Source organism: Caretta caretta, chromosome 7 (assembly GCF_965140235.1).
Source record: "Caretta caretta isolate rCarCar2 chromosome 7, rCarCar1.hap1, whole genome shotgun sequence".
NCBI lineage: Eukaryota > Metazoa > Chordata > Testudines > Cheloniidae > Caretta > Caretta caretta.
Window position 1 is genome coordinate 20,047,255 of NC_134212.1, and position 20,480 is coordinate 20,067,734.

Sequence of the window (20,480 nt, forward strand, 5' to 3'; positions counted from 1 at the left end):
ACTCCTAGTTATTTCGGAGAGCCCCCTTCTCACAACTCTGCCAGGGCACCTCAGTACTGCTCACCAGCATCTCTTGTTTATCCCAGTCTTGGGCCACTCCAGTCATATAGAACTGAGCGTACTATCATACTGGTTGCCAGAGTATTATCTAAACAGGCTGTTATCCTCCCTTTTTTGCTTCTTGCACCTTTATGGCAAGCCCTCGAAAATGCAGATACTCCAACAAGCTTACTGCAGAGATTCCTCTATGTTCCTGGCTCACCTGGACTTGTTCAGTGTTAGCTTATTCCCCTACCTCCATTGCAAAGACATTCTAGGATGTCTTTGGACACTTGTTAAAGCAGACACTTAGTTCACATGAATCCTCAATGATTTGGTTTCTCTCTGGTTCTTCTGTCGAGCTCGAATTCTCCAGGCATTGTGCAAGCACTGGGGTCAGTGTACATGGGGAGGAACCTTCTTTAAGTGAGGAAAACAAGACCAAGCAAACCAAGAAGCATTTGCTGACTGCAATTTTATATTGAGATTTTAAAAGTAAATATTTCCTGTTACTAACAATCAAAATATAACAGATTGGACAAAATGGCAGAGTAGGTTTAGAAAGATGTAGCTATGGACAGGTATCTCTGTGTGAAGTAGATACCTGGGGTGTCTATTTTCTAGCCTCACTGGTTCTTCTGCTGTCTTTTGCTTGTGCTATTTGAGGTTTTTGGTTTTTCTTCTGCTTCTGCTGCTGCTGCATTGAAAAGATGCACTTTATGGCTGTCAAAGTCTTTAATCTAGTAAGGAAAATACAGAGAGGGTAAAGGGGGTTGAGTTGTCTTGTAGTTTGAGGGAAGGTATCTATAAATCAGATCCTAAATATTTCATATGGGAAAAATAAAGCCCTGTTAGGAAAAGCACAGTTCAGCAATATAAAGATATGATACCTATTAAAACAGCCTCCTCAGAAATGGGCTAACTCATTTAAATGCCCAAGACAATCCTAATTATGTCTTATTTGACCTGACCCCACACTCCTACTCCACCCATTGGGGCTCTGATTAGAAAACAGGAGAGGACTAGATTAGTCTTAACTGTGGGGGTTGTAGCAAAGTGCAACAAACCAAACCAAAGCGGCAACATAAGGTTGAATTTAGCTCTCTGTTACACCAAAGAAACTCCTGTCAAATCAATTAGTCCCAACTGAGGAGAAGGACATTAGCGTGAACTAGGGATATGTATATTTGAGCCCACAGCATCCACATGGGGGAGTTACAGTACAGCATTTTGGTGCATGCTGCTATTCACACCTTCACAGTCCAAACTGCAGGGCAGTGTAGACATGCCCTTAGAGCAGAATTCAGCCTCTATCTAAGGTCTCATTTTACGCTTTGATAGGTTCTTTGGGCTATATTCTGTCCTTTTTATGTATATTCATGGGCAGATTCCCATTGTGTCCAGTGGGAGATTCACAGGCATATGTCAGAGTGGAATCTGACCCACAGAAATTTAGAGTTGGGAGTGGCCTACTGTGTGATAATATTCACCTGTCCATCCAGAACCATTTTCTGGAGTGTACAGTCAATTGCTTTGTCTAGGCTAGTTCTAAACAACTTGAGGGATGGAGTTTCTATCCCAGGCATATTATCCTACAGCCTGAGACCTCACTGTGAAGATACTTTTACTAATAATCACCCTACATGTTATTTTTTCAGTTTCCTCCCACTGCTCCTCGTTAAATCCTATGGGCCACTCTAAACAATTTCTCGCCCTTACCAAGGATTATGATGATTGCAAAAAGTTCTACATATTTAGGGTGCCTAAAAGTTTAGACAGCACTCCTCTAAAACTTGAACTCTACAGATGAGGGGGATGTTTCTCTAGACACATCACTTAACTTATTAAGGGCTTCAGAGGCACAAAATCAGATTCCCTTCTCCCCCTTATTGTGGAAGTACTAAAAAACTGTGTCATTAATTTAAAAAGAATTAATTTGCAAGTGGCTTTCCACAAGACAGTGCTATTTTATTCCTTTTAGAAAAGCATGTTTTTAAATTCCCTGGGAGTGAATGTCCAGTCTGTTGGTCAGTCCTATTTTAATACTGACTACAGTAACTTGACTGATGTAATCAGTACTGACTCATCAGAACAAGAAAATCTAAGAGTCCAACATCTAAGAGGTGATGTCCTGGTCAGCTGAAGTACAGGACCAAGGGGTCTCCTCCACTTCTGCGCAGGCTCTCCTCACCCACCCATAGCTCGGTAAATGCATCTCAGCATCATGGCACATAGCCCCACATATCCCCTGTTGCAATCTTCAGAACTCTACACCGGTCTGCCAGTGTGCCTCACACCTGACCTGTTTTACCCCTTGTTAACTCCACTGCTGGGCTTCTCCTAAGCAGAACATATCATTTATGCTAAATGCTGAGGCAGCTGAGTGATGGACAGGTATGGAAATTATGTTGAGACTGCAAATAAAACAAATTTTGGGTTGACTTGAATTTGGGCAATCATAGTTATGGAAGCCACTGATGGAAAATTAATTTGGAACACCAAGATAGCTTGTCAGAGTATTCAGCACCTTTGAAATAGTGGGAAAAACTTCATCAGCCATAACTGATCCCCACATCCACCCTGTCATCAGTACCAGCTATCACAATTCTAGGGTGCACATCATCATAGTATCTGAGATAATTCACTGGCCTAATGCACGAGATAATGTCTCACTCCACTGGTTAGTTCTAGTGATTATGGAACCTCCTACTATTTCACAACTAGAAGGGTTCTCCTTTAGGTAACATGGTTGAAGCCCATGTTTAGGTGCTGAAAGTACCATGAAATCAATGAACCCAGTTCTTCATGCAACGCAACCCCATTGACTTCAATGAGAGCAAGTGAGGGCATAACTGAGCCCAGTGGCAGAATACAGCTTTGTCCTTCCAAAACTCTCATATGTATATGATGCCTCTCACAAGCTAAAGTCAGCAGCTACCAAGAGGTATCACACGGTGGCATGAGATCCAAATGGAATCAGTGGGTGAAGGGTGAGGCAGAGGAGAGACCCCCATCTAGTCCCTCCTCAGTCCAAACAAGGAGTGTTTAAAAGTTCCTCTTCACTAACATAGGGGTGCAGGCACAAAAACAAATGACATGTTTTCCTGAGGATCTCTGTGCATCACCACATTCCCTACAGCACTTTTAAGGAAAGGTCAGATTACACAGAGTCACCTTTTCCATTAAACTCGCCACTCCCGCTGCAGCAAGTTGTGTCCTGAGTGGAGGGAGAGAAATGGCATCCTAAGCTAAAAAGACACCAATCCTTTCCTTAGCTTCTCTCTGCACCAATTTTAAAAAAAGATGTCGTTTACAATCAGGGTTAGAGAGGAGCTAGCAGAAAGCCCAGGAGGCCTGCAAAATAAGTCACTCCCATGCCTCTTCTTTCTCTAAAGACCAAACCCTTGATTTAAAAAAAGTTTTTAACCGAGGGCAGCTAATAGGGAACACCTGCAGATGTTTCAGCTAATTCCTGGCTTTTTCAGGGGCAGCCTTCCCTGGGACAGCCTTCCCTGGACTTACATCTTTAGCTTTGAGCGGGGAGTATCTTTCCCCTTGGACACTAAAGAAGGCTCTTCACTAGTTGTCTCCACTGAATCTTGTTGGCTATTCAATTTGTCCTGGTCAGGGTCCTCCACAGGGATAGAACTGCAAAGACAAAAAGAATTGCATTCGGTAATGCCGATTAGCATTTCAAGAGCATCTGTTCAGCATTGCCAGTGGAGAGCCAGAACCACACGTCCAGACCTGAACACAGGAAGTCTAGGGCAAAGCCAGGAGCAGAATCCAGAGTCTGCTGCCTTGACCACAAGATCATCATCTTACATCCTGAAGAATGAGTTTTTATAACTGTTATTACCTAAGCCTAAACAGCCACTAAATATTGGATCTAAAATTATCTAGCCCTTTTCTGAATTCCATCAATAGCCAAATGGAGAAGGGCAACATGGTCTGGTAGACAGAACACTGGACTGGGAATCAGGAGAGCTGAATTTTATTCCCAGCTCTACCACTGACTAGCTGTGTGATCTCAGGCAAGTCACGTCACCTCTCTCTGACCCTGTTTCCCATCCTACCCTTTGTCTGTCTTGTGTATTTGGACTGTAAGCAATTTGGGACAGGGATTATGTCTTACTCTGTGTTTGTACTGCACTTACCACAATGGGACCTTGATCTCAGTTGGGGCCTGCAGATGCTACTGTCATATAAATGGTAGCAGTAAAATTCAGAGTTAGTGTGTCCACGTACACACCATTTACTCCAGCATTGTTCTTGTTGCACCCAGTTACACCAGTTCTGAATCTTGCCCACTCTCTATCTGGTTTCTATAAAAGTGAGGGAGATTAAATCTCTGCCAATTTGTTAAACAAAACTGGGCTTCACCATGGAAAATGGCAAAAATTTGCTGCGTGGAATCGAAAGGGAAAAAAGAAAGCTTTCGCCCAAGTTGATATGTTGCCTTGTTCCCAGTGAAGCAACATATTCACTGGTGGAAATGATCCAAAGTTTGTCCTGAATGCTCACAGAGCTGTAGGTGGAATCATGTCCCAGAATAAGCGAATGGTCTTTAAATGCGACATTATTTAAAATGAAAACAAACACACTGTTCCTTATAACCGCTCCTTGCAAGCTGGAACTAAAACCTTACCACCCATTTCAAATTCCCCCTAGACGCTCACAGTGGCTTGTGTGGGAGACACCATCGTTCTGTGGTGCCTGAAGATTTGGGTCCTATTCCCAGCTGTGTCACTATCTCATCGTATTAGCAAAGGTAAACCTCTCTGAACACCTGAAAAATGGAGACAATTATGTTTATTCGTCCTTGTAAATCACTTTCAGATCTGTGCTGATAAGGAGGGCTGCTTATAAGTGCTAGACTTTAGTTCATTTTTGCAGTGTGACTCATGAGAACTAAGCCAGGGCCAGTAGTTTGTGGTCCTAGGGTTACTGTGGTGGTGTGATAGATTTTAGGACGGGGTAGCTGGCACTGTTTATAGAAAAGAGAGCATGGGGGGGGGGGAATCACATGTAAGAATCAAAGAGAACAAAATGAGACAAAAGTCAAGTTTGGGGCTCATTAAGCTTAACAATTTCCCTTTAAAATGCATTTTTCCTAACTACTTCTTTATACCCTTGCTAGCCCCCAGATAAAGCACACAGCTTTACAAGAAACCGAATTTCCAGAGGGCTGCTAAAGGGTGAAGTGAATAGTGAAACTTCATTACACTAAATGGGGCTGATAGCTTTTGTGTAATGAAGTGATGAGCAGAGTCCATTATGAAATACACCTGTGATCGCATTCTCTTGTTAAGGGAGAATGCATACCTGCAATTCCCTTCTAATAGGTTCTTACTTTGCGTCGTTTATTTTTTCCTAGCTAAATTAATTCATAAGCCTGATTACTCACAATCCCAGCAGGTTCCTGATGTACAGTTTAGCACTAGTACTTGAAACAGACCATCTGGATCATAGGCATCAAACTTTGCCCAAGTAAAGACTGCACTGACAACTCCTCGTAGGCAGCACCCTGTATAAGCAATTAGGCTGGCTGCGTTACAGGACTTCATGGTTCTTAGCTGTGTTGTCCATGATCTGGACACTTGCTGTAGCTTACCCAAACCATTTGTAGCTAAACACAAACCATTAAAAATTATATGCTATGGTAAATATGGACAGTCACAGACCCATGCACACGTGAACCCTCTTTATAGGGTGAAATCATCAGGAATTTTAAATGGGCACATAAGGGCCTAAAACAGTGGAAGTGATGTGTTTCTATTGGCTTGGGGAGGGAAGGGGAGCAAAGCAGCAGAGAACCTATCTGGGAAACAGTACACCCACTCTGCATGCTGGGAAAGTGATAGCCATGCTGTCTCCTTCCAGGGAAATGGAGCGGGGAGAAATGAATGAGAAATGGCCATGAATGAGAAATGGCCACGTGGTCCAAAGACAATATGGATCTACCTTATGGAGGGGACAGACGAGAACTGCACCCATGCCTATGTAGAGTATAATCTTCACAGGGCAGGACATTTAGTCATTTGCCTCTCTAAAGTATCACACACTCAGTATTAGACTCCCATAGCCTAACACCCAGCACTAGCCATCAGTGAGCTGGCTGGACACGTATACCAGGCCCTATGATCGACATTGGGATGGCGATCCGTCCCTTCAGCTCTGCTGTGCTTTAGCACATTTTCATGCTACTCCTTTAACTGGGGTTTGCTCACTTTTTCAGGACAGGGCTCACACAGAAGACTTACATGGCAGGCGGAGGTCTCATCCAGCTATAAGTAGATGTCTGCACACTATAATGCATTGAAATAAGTCAGGGCTTTCATTCTACTTTGCCACAAGTGGAGTTTCGCTATATCCAAGGTCACTGTGACCCATCTAGCTGAGGTTTTTCTAAGGCACCTTCCACTGTGGTATCATCTCAGCATGTATATAGACAGATTCTGGTGTATGGGGCAAGAGAGAGGGACTGCAGAGTTGCAACTGAAATTGATGAGGAACACATGTCAAAGGAGACTCTGTACCACATTTGGAGAGCTAGACGTTAGCAAAGTGCCCTCAGTATATAACATCATATCAATGGCCTCAGCTATGTAATACAATGGCAGTGCCAAGGGAGGCACATTCATTGAGAGGTGTCCCAATCAGCCTGCTTTATGAGATCCCTGGGAGGAAGATATTGAAAGTTTAGTCCCATTTTTCAGTGACCTGATATAGTTATCACATGCTGTTTTGCAGGATAGATTGTGGAAAATCACAGCTTGATGGAGGATCTCTGACATTAAGGGTGGAAATGCTTTGGGCTTTATTTTTCACTACTTGCCTCATTTTATCTTGGATTGTTCCTGATAAAACAAAATGAGATTTCTCGTTGAAGTATCCATAAAGGCACTTGCCGCTCAAGCAACAGAAATTGCTTCTATCCAAGGAGAGCCAGCCGTCCACAGGTGAGACCATGCCTTGGAGCTGCTGTCCTTTCCAATTAAGAGGTAACAGCTTCAATTTCCAGTGCTCCAGCTGCCGTGGCCTGTTATTTAGATACTGATGGTATCTTGGGCATAGTGTAATGAGATGCTTAGCCATGGCGATTCCTGTCAACATGGGCACGGTTAAACTGAGTCCCAGGTTGGGGAAAATGTATTCACATAGGCTTTAGGGTTTTGCTGTTGTCTTCCTGTGCAACATGGGTGTAGGTGGGTATACGTCATGGATACCACCATAGAATAAAACCTTTAATTTCCCAGAAGAGCAATATTTTGTATTGCAACTGGCAGGTTTTTCATTATTCTTGTCAGAATTTTTATTAACATTAGTACTGGGTCTTTCCAGCTAACTGCACCGACTGTGTCAATGATCATATTGTGTGCGAGGGTGACTGTACCTCAGGAGACTTATGGGGATACTGCAAAAAGGAGGTTGATGGATCAGCAAGTCTGATACACATTTTAAATGGTCAGCTGTAACCCTGCTTTCAGAGCAGTGGGCAGAGGCTGCCCATTTGGCTCAGACAGGCACATTCTATATGACCTGTTTATTACCAATGCCAGAGTGTGGGGAGCAATTAGCAGTCTTTTACATCTTCTTTTTCTGTTCCTTCTAACAGTGTCCACATTATTCAGAAGTTGGAGGCACTGTGATTGAGAGGCGAAGACAAAGGACTGGGAGACAGGAGATCTAGGCTTTGTTCACAGATTTGCCCCTGACTGGGCTTGGGAAAGTCACTTGGTAATAGAACTGGTTGGAACTATTGGAGGAGGTTGGAGCAGAACTGTTTCAGTTCTGCTGAAAATTTTGACTTTTTGGCCAAAAATCAAAAACCAAAATCTTTCAGATGGAAAATGAAATATTCAGTGTGGAAATGCAGGGGCTGTGCCTCATGAGAGTTACAGTTTGGGTGTCCCACGCTCCCATTCTCCTCTATAGGCCAGGCTCCTTGATCCGACTACATTTCTCATGATGAATCACACCCTTTGCTCGAGGGAAGGCAGTACATCAGGTAAGGCCCATGGCCACAGTGCATCACAGAAGATGAAGTTTAGTTGAAGAGCCCAGCCCAGGGGGGAGAATGGGGACATGTTGCAACTAAACTCCATTCAGTTTTCAGCCAAAAACAACACACTTTTCAGTTTTGGGGTACCTGTTTGATGAAAAAAATCAAACATTTTCAGAGAAAGGTGACACTTCACCAAAAGGTTCATTCTGTCAAAAAACAAATTTTCCATCGAAAAACAGTTTTGACAGAACATTTTTGGCCAACCGTACTAAATCTCTTTACACTGCAGTTTCCCTGAAGAATGGAGATGACACTTTCTTAGTGGAGTAAAGTGCTTTGAAAGCCATGAATGAAAAGCATCCTATAAAGTGTTATAAAGCTGAGGAAATCCTTCATGCCAGCATGGACTCTTGCCATCTGGTATTTGCCTGAGCAAGAAATTGCTCTGTGGTTGCATACTATGGGAGAGGATTTCCTGTGGTTTTAAGCACAAGATCAGTCAGAACTCAAGTTCTCTAAAGACCTGGATTCAGTTTTCAGTGGGCTGTGCTTTTCAGGGAATATTCCCACAAAATTAATGCTTGAAGTAACATCATTCTCAGGATTCTCCTGTATGGTGCTTTGAAAGTTTCCTCCAGAACACTGAAGAATGGAAGCAACAGTAAAGAAATGCAATACGAAAATGAATGTCAGAAGAAAAGAAAAGCTGGGATCAAATCAACATTGGCTTTATCCAAGAGCCTTTACAAAGCAGAAGTTGTTTTGGTTTGATTTTGGGGGATGTCAGAAAGTTGGGGAATGTATATGGAGGGCTATTCGAACTTCCAGCAACAGGAATAAAGCTCCAAATGACCCACCTATGGACATGGTTTGCAGTCAGTCTTCTTTGTTCCCTCCATTACTCGCTTTAATTTGAAAGCATTTTAACTATTAGCAAAGTTCCAGCCTATGTCACTGCACTCAATTATTCACAGCAATGGACAGAGACATTGACGGACTGCACAAGCATTAATGCAGTTTAGGACTGGGGGCGGCTGGCTCTTTGATAATTTATTACAGCCGATTATGCAGACCAGCAAAAACTCAGGGACTTTACTTACGATAAATGTGCAATGCATAATCCATCACTACCTGAAACATTAACTGGATAACCCAGTTCCTTAGTCTCTGTGGGGTTTAAGGCACCTGTGTTTGCCCGAGACACAGTCTTGTATTGTTTTCTGCATACCCCGTCCTGGGATAAATTTCACTGTAGGTGCATTCAATGCAATAGCAACACTATTGCAATATTCTTAGTGCTAATAAAAACTAATAGGAATAGCACTGAGAAACAGCAGGGACCTCAGACTCTTAAAGCAGCTGAGCAAATCTTATGACTTCTGCATATTTTGCTGCTGTCATGCTGAGCCTTTAAAATAATTACTACTAAATGGCCAGTACTCTAGGAAGCGCGATTCTGTCTTAGATTGTCTATTTGTCTTATGACAAAGCCATGATGTATTCACCTTCTTCTTACTCCCACTCTCTGACTTGTTTCAACAAGACAAATATTGATCGCTTGCTATGACTTCTTAGGAATCCAAGCAGGTGGGGTGGGATATGGACCTGTCTTGAAACGTTTCATAAACATTCCACTACCTTTGACCTTTCCTGAAATTCAGTGCCAGAGATTTGTCTCACTGTCCTTCAGACTGATAGGTTTTCCTTTTTTTTGCCACTTTCTAGCATTCCTTTTCTATGTTGAATGCATCCTATTACACAAGCCTTTGGCTTATTTTCTTGCCCACACCCCAGGCAGTTCACAATGGCACGCCCAGAAGAGAACACAGCTGTGGTGCTTTCCTGTTACTGGCTGAACTTGGTAGCATGGTTCTGTTTTCTTGTTTGTTTTGTAAAAACACACCACCACTGACCTGTGTTAAATCCTTGGAAGACTCCAGCCATTGACTGCAGCCCTTGTTCTTGTCTTGTCTATGACAAGCCATGTTCTAATTATTGGGTTCATGTACAGCTTGATGGCCCTGACCTCTCCCCTTCTGCATGGTCCCACATCTCCAATTACTCCCACTACCAAGTCAACTTCAGCACAACTGGAACTGAACTCCTCCACTGTCTCCTTTCTCCATCACCAGATGTGCCATCCTCCATCCCATTACCCATGTTTGGAAGGGCACTGCTATCAGATTTAGCCCTGTTCATATCACTCGCACCTCTAGGCTGTCACCAAACCCTATTCATTCTTCCACCGCAGCATCTAGCCAATCTGTGCTTTCTTCTCCAGTCTGACAGCTAAAAGACTCGCCATTGGCTGAGCCCTCTTCCCTGTCTCACCTGCGTCTGCTGTAGTCTCTACACCATGCTGCAGATCAGGTGTCCACAGCTGAGGCAGGAGGGAAAATTTTGCCTTACATTTCTACATTTTCCACACTACAAACTCCTGGCTTCAGACCAGCAGAAGGGAAGGTGGAAGCCCTTAGGAACAAACAGTTGATCCTCACTCTCGTTTTTGTGATCCAATCTATTTATGACCATGGGAGAGGTTGGGTGAGGAGGAGCCACATTCCATCTCACTATCCCACCCGTCCTTCCTCCCCATTCGTCACATTCTGCAGGGAGAATGAATGCTTGCAGCCACGATGCAATGTTTCTCTGCTTCCTCCCTTATCTCAGCCTCATCCGTCAGTCCGAGTGTAAGATCACGGACAAGCCCCGGTGACGTAAAATGGCTTCCTGATTCCTACAGCTCTGCCGTCCCCATCGCACGGAGACATCTTGTTATCAGCATGCTAATGCCCCACTCCAAGGGGATGCAGTGCTGCAACATGGGACTGTCTGGGGCTCTTTAGTGTTCTGCCCTGGGGCTGTGTGAAACACGGTATGGTCTGAAATACAGCAAACAACGCTACTGCGGGTCACTCCCTGGGATACAACAGCCCCCAGATATACCTGAGTCTTGTGCCATCATTGTGCCTTCTGCACAGACACCCTCCCCCACCCCCAGACATCTGAGCCTCATTGCACTTGGTTAGTGCCTGGCTGTGATTGAAAAGTCCATCCAGATGAGGTTCCTCTACCGTCTTTTTAACGTAATTTAATCTATCCTGTGCCTTTATTTTAAGACTATCGGGCTGGCCCCCCCATTTCCCTCCACAGTGCACACAGCCTCACATGTAAGCTCCCAAATCCATTCCAAATGCCAAGGGCTGGGAGCACACTCAGACCCGGAGGACAAATGGGGCCAAATCTACCCCAGGTTTAGGCCCGTTGACATGAATGGACATGGAGCAGGGACGGATTTGGACCCGAGCGCTTTGTGTTACTCTTGACTGACCATCACCCCCACCCCCAAGTCATACAGCCAAGCAGCACTGACTGGCTCCAGAGTTGGCTGCACTGAGCTCTCCTCCTTTAGAGAGGGGGTTTGCAGAATGTGCATGCTTTGGGTCAGCAGCTTTCCTCACGGCTCTGAGAATGCATTTTATTAAACCTTTATACACAAACACACAGTGAGAATCGCTGTGAAAGTATGATGGTCCCCAGACAAAACTTGATAACTTGCTCTGTCTGCCTTGAGGTCATGCAAAGTCGTGCCACTTTGTGGTGACTCCTACTACATGTAAGCAGCCTGGAAAATGTCTATGGTCCTGGGTTTAAAAGGGCTGGTCAGTTTAGCCCTATACAATATAGAACAGAGGTCTCAAACTTAGTTTACCTTAGGGTCAGTGCCAGTCCTCAAATCCTCCCAGCGGGCCAATAAGGTCACTTCGCTCCCTTGGCCTCACGCAGTCCTGGCTGACTCTGCCCGGCGACTAGTGACGCTGCCTCCATGGCTGACTCTGCCCAGCGACTAGTTATGATACCTCTGTCCCTCTCCCCCGGCCGATGGGAGCTGTGGTGGGGGGAAGGAGGAGCAGCACCTGCAGCAGACAGAGCCAGCAGCGTGGCTGCATGGGTCTCTCCTTCGGGGGGAGGGGCATGCAAATCTCTCCTGCCCGCTCCCCTCCCGCCCCTCCTCCCCCCAGCTGGCAGCTATGGGGGCCGGATGAAATAACTTTTTAAAAAGTTTCCGTGGGCTGCAGTACGGAGGTTCTTGGGCCGCAGATGGCCCACAGGCTGGGACTTTGAGACCCCAATATAGAACCTGCAGGATTTTCTATGTTATATTCACAGTAACATAGGAACTGCCATATCACATCAGACCCAAGGTCCATCTAATCCAATATTATGTCTCCGGTGATGGGCAACATCAGATGGTTTGGAGGAAGGTGCAGGAAACCTCATAGAAAACAGTTATGGAATAACCTGCCCAAAGAGAAAATGTCTTCCTAAACCTGATGTCCTTACTCAGACAAACATCCGTTGAAGTCAATGGGAATTTTGCTTGGAGCAAGGACTGAATAAAATATCTGGCCCTCAAATTTTAGTACAGATCAGAAATATAAGATGCCAAGAAAGAAGATGAACAACAAAGAAAGAGAAAGAAAGAGAGTGTGTGCACTGACCTTTTCAGTGTTTCAAAGGGAACCTGCAGTTACAGAGGTTTCAATTACCTTAGTCCTTCAAAGGCATAAAAGCTCCTGCAAACAAACCACTAGTGCCCAGCAGTGAAAGGGTCAATCCCCCTTGCTGTATCAGTCTACTACACTCAGGAGACAGGTTCCAGTACACAGTGTAGTCTGTGTTTCCTGTCCAAGAGCAGCAAGATTAAAGTGAAAAAGAAAACAAGTTAACACTGTTCCTGGATATTTTTGCGACCCATATTACAGCTGCATTAAAAATAACTTCGGCCTCCATGAACATGACCGTAGAGAACATTACATACCACAGGAACGAACAGGCATTAGTCAGCGGTGGGGAAGGGTTACTGTAAGAGACTGCAAATGAGTTCATACCCTTCCTATATCATACGTGCAGCTAAGGATTTTCTCATCTGGCCTAATAAACTCCCAACACGCAGCACCAATTAACCCTTTGAATGCTAGATGTGCTCTTTGGGGCATCCAGTTTGGCATAGTGCAGCGATTGTGGATGGAATCTCGGCATGTACCTCTCATTGCTAGTTTATGGACCAATGCCCGCGGCATGCACAGCATGAGATATCCCCTTAAAGCACTGGAAAGGCGTTTATTTGGAGTTACCCATTTTAAATAACAGCTAATGTTTAATGCTTTTCCTCTGGAATCTGTAAGTGCTTTACAAAGGTGATTCAGCATTATTGTCATCATTTTACACAAGGGGATTTTATGGAGCAGACATCTCACTGAAAGTAATTGGGCGCCTAAATCCATTAGCTGCTTTTGAAAGGCTACCTTGTGACTTGCCCAGGGTCACACATTAAGAGAGTGGCAGAGTGGGAACTAGTATTGAGATCTCTGCATTAGCAGTACAGGTCCTATCCATTGGGCCATGATGCCTCCCAGTTCAAGTAGGCTGTTACCTCTTGATATTGCGTTTATTTGATTCATTTGTATATTTATTTCTTTATCGTAGATTTCATTTATTTTATTTTAGTTATAGCCGAGCTGTGGTTTTGATTTGCCTTGCGCACCTTTTGTGCAGCCATTTAATTGGATTTAGAATGGGATTTTCAAAAGTAGACATGTGCCCACTGTAACCAGAGGTGTGACTGCAGCATGTGTGGACATTCGGTTTGGAAGTGAATTAAGATAAACTGAATTAAGGCCACTTTAATTCTGAATAACAGCATCTGTACAAGATCTTAATGTGGTTTGACTAGCCCACTTCAAATTCACACCTTTCGTTGATTTGGATTAACTTTCCTGGTTGTCCCCTGTAGACAAACCCTGACTCAGGAGCACAAATCTCATTGAAAATCAGATTGATAGCTGCTTGAGTACATAGCCAGGGTCCTAGGCAGGCTTGTGCAGCCTATGCTGCCCTGGCTTCGCTGCTATTGTTTGCTAGATCAAAATGACCTCTTGATTTTTCTATGCCTGTGGGGTGGGAGAAGGAGAGCAGGATTTGCCTCTTAAATCAAAGGGGCTCAGAGGAGGGAAATCCTTCCATGCGTCTGGATTGTAGACACTGAAGTCAGGATACTCAATAGCACAACCCAAACCTTTGAGTCAGGTCCCGGAGCTCAGACTCCAGCCTTGCTATAAAACAGAGAGGAGAAGAGTGTTGATACTGAAGCACCCTCAAAGGCCTGGGCTGTGCTTGAGGGAACTAGGTTCCCATCCTGCCTGTATATCTGGCTTTGAATTAAGTGATAAAACTGCCATTTCCTTGGCATCTAATATGTCATGTAAATTGGGCAAACAAGCACACACCTGATGCAGCTTGCATGTGCCAAGCAGTTCCCTTGGGACCTCCGTGGATCACTAAAACACCATGGCTAGAGCACAGAGGCCAGAGTGGTGCAGTGAAGTAGATAACTGCCTGCTGGTTACAATTTAAGGGCTACATTTAAAATATATATATATATATATATATATATATATATATATATATATATATATATATATATATATATATATATATATATATATATATATATATATATATATATTCTTCAGATATACAGGGGGAAAAACCTGCAAAATGAATGTGAAAATATACGCATAGTAGTAAATGTCTCAAGGTGAGTCCAATAAATGCATCTCCCTACCTAAGAGATACACCCTGAAGTATGGGAGAGTTTAAGGGCTTGTCTACACAGGGAATTATTTTGGAATATCTATTCCTGAATAACTCCTTGTGTGGATGCCCTTATTCTGGAATGAAAGTGCCTTATTCCAAATCAGTTTAATTCAGAATTCTTCTGGAATAAGAGCATCCACACATGGAGTTAATACGGAATAATTATTTTGCGTTAAATTCACACCCTACCTTAATGTGAATTAAATTCTCACTGGAGACATGCCTTTCCTGTCGTATAGTTCAGCTATGTCTCTGAACTACAAGGGGGATAGATCTCAGTTAAGATATAGCTCCCCGCAGAATAGTGGCGGGCCATTAAAAACTGCAGTTTGACTCCCAGCAGTAACTAAATTGAACAGATTCCCATTCCAAAGATAAGGAAACCCTCAAATACCAGAATACAGGTGAACACCTCAGTGTGGCAAAATATCTGTGTCTTGATGTCAGGCTTAGTTGGCAGGTGTAAGGGGTTGTTGAAATGAAATCTCAGGCAATCAAGATGGAGATGTTCAGTTGTGGTTAAATCCAATTGGCTTTGAAAAGCTCACCACAAATTTGTAAGGCAGCCCACTGACTTTGTTAACTGAAATGTAACAGCATGGCTACATCTCCTCCACATCCCTCCTAGTACATGCTAGGCCAGATCTTAGGGAGTTGTGTCTGTGCTCTGGGCATGCCCACATAGTAGGGGTGATTGATCAAGCTCTTAGTTATGCCTCTGTCTATTGAGTCACAGTGCTCTGAATTAAGGAGCTTCCAGAAACACGTGAGGGAAGAATATTCCACTTGATCCTACTTTTTTTCTTCCATTATTTTTTCCGTTCATGCTGTTTATTAACTGGAATGGCCAATAATGACCTTATCAATGCCCCCATGCTCCTTATCACAGCCCCCTCGATTTCGCCTAGTTAGCCAGGTTCATGTCACAAACAGACCTCAGTGTGACATGGGGCCCCCTTCCCCGCATTTCCTGCTTTACCTAAATTTGAAACTCTCTGGCAGGAAGTGACCCATCTTGCAGTCGAGGCGAGCTTGGCCGATCTGTTTCAGCAGGTCCTTCTTGCTGCAGCCATATCCGTTGAAAACACAGCCCCCGAAGAGCAGCTTCCCTCCAGCGTACATCTGTTGACAAACAGGCAGGAAGAAGAAAGAGGGAAAAAAAAACGCTTTACCATAAAAAAAAAATAAAACCAAGCGTGAAAGCTTGGGCCAAATGGCTTCCTTTTCCTGTTTTGCATAGGACTCTTAGATGTTTTCACCCAGTGGTTAGGGCCTCTGAGTGCTGCAAACACACTTTCTGCCTTCAGAGCAGTTAACACCATCAGTGCTGACTGGAATTCAACTTACTTTTGGAGTGGAAAAGTATGGGACTGTCCTCCACACTGTGAAAGCCCTTTTGCCGGCAATGTTTCTATGAACCCGCTGGACATTAGTGACAACTAGACGCTACACTGTGCTTTAGGAATAGAGTAGGGTAGATTGATCGAGAGCAGGACCAGCTCTAGGCACCAGCAAAGCAAGCATGTGCTTGGGGTGGCACAATTCCTGGGGCGGCATTCTGGCCATCCCTTTTTTTTTTTTTGCTTGAGGTGGCAAAAAACCTAGAGCCTGCCCTGGATGTGAGCGTAACATACGTATGGCTGCATGAATTCTGGAGCTATTCAAGGTTGTAGAGCTGGGCAGAGTTTGGTGGTTTCCTGGTCAGGAGTTTTTTGGGGGGGAAACATTGTAGGTTCTGATTTGTGGTGGGTTTACACCCAATGAGTTTTGTTTGAGCCAACCTCAAATCTCAAAACATTCCCTCTTCTTCCTCTGGAACAGCGGTTGTAAGCATCACAGAGGCTGGAGGAGAGGATGGCTGAGCAATTAATAGACGTGTACATGGGACTAATGTGAAGCTGGTGATGTGAGTGTGTCAATACATGACAACTTTTTTCCATTTGCATGCCTCACTTTACTTATAAGTGCTGGCTAGGAATAGAAACAGAAGCATGAACATTCAAGATGGATGCTGTTTATATGATATCAGGTACCTCCTGGGCCCTGTTTTCTTGAGACCTCAAGCCTAATCTTGCAGATCAGAGGATCAAGGAAGCACTAGAGTTTGTGCAAAAATTAAGGGTTATTTACATTTTCTTTTGATCATTTGTTTCAGTCTGTGTGGGTTTATTAACCCCTTCCCCTGGAATTTAAGGCCAAATGAACCCAAATGCTCAAACTGATACCCACTGGAAACAGCTGTGTTTTTCCTGGGTTGGGATGAAAATGCAGCCAACTGAAAAATAGCAAGATTTTTTAGAAAAACTTTTGCAAAAATTCATCAATTTAACTGGGGAAAAAATCAAAATGTGAATGTTTTCAAGCAGCTCTAGAGCTAGATGAAAAATGGGATGTATTTTTCACAAAAAATATACATGAACATTTCACCCTTTTTAATCAATGACAAGTTAACTCTGAAACGTAACTGTTTCACTGCTGACCATTTTAACTGAAACCTCCAGGTAACCGGGGATTGTGGGTAACCTTTTTAGTAATGGGTACCTCTGCTTACATTGCATGGTCTGATCCCTAGTTAGAAACCATGTGAATCCAGAGCTTCCTGTTTTTTCTACTCTAGCTCAGAAATCAGTCCAAAGCTGGGCCCAGATTTGCAACTTTCTGCAAATCTGGGTTCTAAATTCTTCGGTATAAACCCAAGCTGAACCTCTGAGTCTGCTGAGGTTCATCAGTCTCTACTACAGGGAGTCTTCTGGCCCTCTCTGCCGTTTCTTCATGCCACTCCTGTGATGTATATGTGTCAAAAAGGGGTGAAATGGGCCTGTGGAGAATTCCCCCAGGAAGGGGGTGACATAGGTAGTCCTAGAGCACTCCCGTGCAGCCCCCAGCACAAGGGGCTGGCTGAGGGCAGGAAGGGAGAAGTGCCTAGAGTATGGAGTACTTCATTTGTTGTGGAATACAGAACAGCCTAGCGGTGGCTGATTGCAACTACCATCAGTTAGAGCAGCCTTAGGATCCGCTCTAGCTTACATTGGGGGCCAAATCCCTATCCTCAAAGTAGCCTGGAATGTCAGAGGTGAAGAGTTATCACAAAGCTACCTTTGCACCCACCTCTCCTGGGCTGAGCCTCCTGCTAGGCACAGCACGGTCCTTCAACTTCCACCTTCTACTTACAGCAGGATACATTCTGCAGCAGCTTTTGTGTCGTTCAGGATTTGCAATGAATAGATATATACCTGATCCATATGAAATCTTAATATAGCCTTGACAGCCCTAAAAACTCTGTTCCCTGATTGGGGCAGTGCAGAAGAAGATGCATTACAATTCAATACTGTGCATTCTATTTTTTCCATAGTGTCATTTGCACATAGAATCATAAAGGAAAGAGACGATTTCAAGCCAAGACTTAACGGAGGAGAAGTGATTCAGTGGAACATAGTCCAGGGGTAGCACAAATGAAGGAGCCACCCTGCTCCAGCTGTAGACCACCGTGGGGAGGAGATCTGGAATGAAGGTGGCAAAGACCAGGTGGAGAAGTGAGATGGCAAGTGGATGTGGGGGACAACATGTGTGGAGACCTGTGGAGTAGAGTGAGTCAGTGGATATGAGATCAGAGCAGCAGGGTGGAGACTGAAGGAGCATAACGATTAGGGGAGTGATAATTAGGGGGAACAGGGTGGGATAGGAAGACGTGAGGTCAGAGCAATAGGATGGAGACAGAGAGTAGGTGGATATATGCAGGGTGTGACAAAAGGAGTGGAGTGAATGGGTGGAGGGCCGGGAAAGGGGAGTAGAAGGATGAGAGATCAGGATGGTGGGGCACAGAATGCAGGGAGATATGGAAAGTGCATGGTCAATTGTCAGTGGTGGTTACTGGATCACACACTTGCTCTATTTGTACATCTGTGTGAGGAAGAAAAGGGTTGTTTCAAAGCTGAAGCTCACTGATTGCCTCACAAGTTACTCTCTCTTCTGGTCAAAGTGCCGTGTGTGGGCAACTGGCCTGAGTTCTGAACGCTAGCAGCTCCCTCTGGTGTTATCTGATTAATCTCTCTGAACTGCGAGGAGCAGCAGCAGAGGGTGTAGAAAGGCACTGAAAGCCAGCACTGGTGTTAGGATTGCTACCAGCACTTTCATATCTTCTCACAAAAGGAAAGCCAGAAGGGCTGCGTGTTTAGAAGACCAAATACATCAGGCATCTAACTACAGGATCTGGAAAAGGAGCAGGTGTGTCTGAAACCAAAGTGCAATATACCCATTTACTTGAAAAACTTTCAAGCTGAATTGCTGTGTTCCTATCCTGCCTACCCACACTTTACAATTGGGTAGATGTTTCCATGTCCATTTGAACAAAGCTAATGCGCCACTCGATGTCTCCTGACATAGTTATAGATACATATCCTGATTTCTCCCATTAGATCTACCCTCTGTGTGAAAGAGGTGGGAGACATAGGGGGGTTGGGAGTTGAAATATCTTCCACATTGCAGGGTGGCCTTTCTAAATTGGAATCAGTCTCAATGTGCCCAAGTATTTTGCATCTCTGGCTGCTGTATTCATCAACTTCTGGAGCACAGGGGACTGCAGGCCCTGAGGGAATGCAGTAGTGTTGAATGAATTAGCTTATTACCTTGAGGCTGGAGCAACTCTGTCTAATTTGGCCTGTCCCCAGTGACCACCTGCAAGCTACAGACGAGTGAACATGTAGCAGCCTGTCTGCTAAAAGGAGCAAGCCAACCAGAGTGCTTAATGTCCCCAATGTATGATCTATGTTGGCTGCCCATCAGACCCTGCACAATGTTCAAGAGTCTGTTTCTTAGCTTCTAAGCCCTGGAAAGGGGAAGGACCATGTTATCCCCAGCACCGTCTCCTTTTCCACTTTTAATTGCAACAACTGCGTTCCACAGGAATGTTACGGATGATAGAGTTCAGGTTCACCATCGAAGGAGGCAACAGCAGGGCCTCGTTGTTGGAAGGCTCATCGCAAACAACGTCATTTTCACCAGTTATCAGGTTAAGTCCAACTCTTTGCATCTACAGATCCCGCAGCAAACCTCAGCTAGTTTAGCAGACATTCAGTTAACAGCTGTGTTGAAGCAGCCCCAACAACAGTCTGGTAGCTTCAACAGGGGATGGAGGATGAGGACCCCTGGATTCTATTCCTAGCTCATTCGGTGACATTGTGTGTGCTTCTGGCAGAAGGGACTTAGCAGGAAAAACAACTAATAGGAAGGTGCTAAGAAAAATAATCAAGATTCCCTACTTAATTTTATATATTATGGGACAATTCCTCAGCAGGTGTAAATCTGGGTAGCTCCATGTAAACCAAAGGAGGCAATGAAGCTACACCAATGGACACCTGCTGAGGATCTGACCCTATCAATCTATTTACTCATAAGCTCCTTTCAGGGCAATATTTAATTTCCCAGCCCACCTGCAGGCAAAGCAACAGTTCAGTAAAATGACTGCAGCTATTAGACATTTAAAAGTCCCTTCCACTTCTGTGGAGACAGCACGATCTGAGGAAGGTTTGTCTGGTCTTTTGGAGCCACACTCTTATTGTCCAGCCAGGACTGCATTCCTTACAAGTGTGTTGGCTATTCACAAACAAAATGCCAACATACCGTTTGTTCAGGAAGTCTTCAGTGTAAGAATTCTTCTAAGTACGGGATAGTCACAATATGATAATCACACTACAGAATTGGTCACCTAAGTTGCACGGGCCTGTTTCTAGCTCTGACAGACATTTCAAGATGGCCACCTGAGCACTCCTATAGT

General features: G+C 44.3%; 1 protein-coding gene across 1 annotated transcript in view; it reads right to left on the reverse strand.

The window, feature by feature from the left end:
* Window positions 1–497: 497 nt before the first annotated feature.
* The window catches only part of C7H3orf20 (chromosome 7 C3orf20 homolog), a 50,117-nt gene continuing 30,134 nt past the window's right edge, over window positions 498–20,480 (reverse strand). Inside the window, exons 15-17 of the mRNA XM_048857724.2 lie at window positions 15,687–15,829; window positions 3,562–3,687; window positions 498–779 (exon numbers count right to left, since the gene is read on the reverse strand). Of these exons, the coding sequence (XP_048713681.2) occupies window positions 653–779; window positions 3,562–3,687; window positions 15,687–15,829 (396 nt within the window). The 3' untranslated portion in view covers window positions 498–652. The remainder of the gene's footprint in view (window positions 780–3,561; window positions 3,688–15,686; window positions 15,830–20,480) is intronic.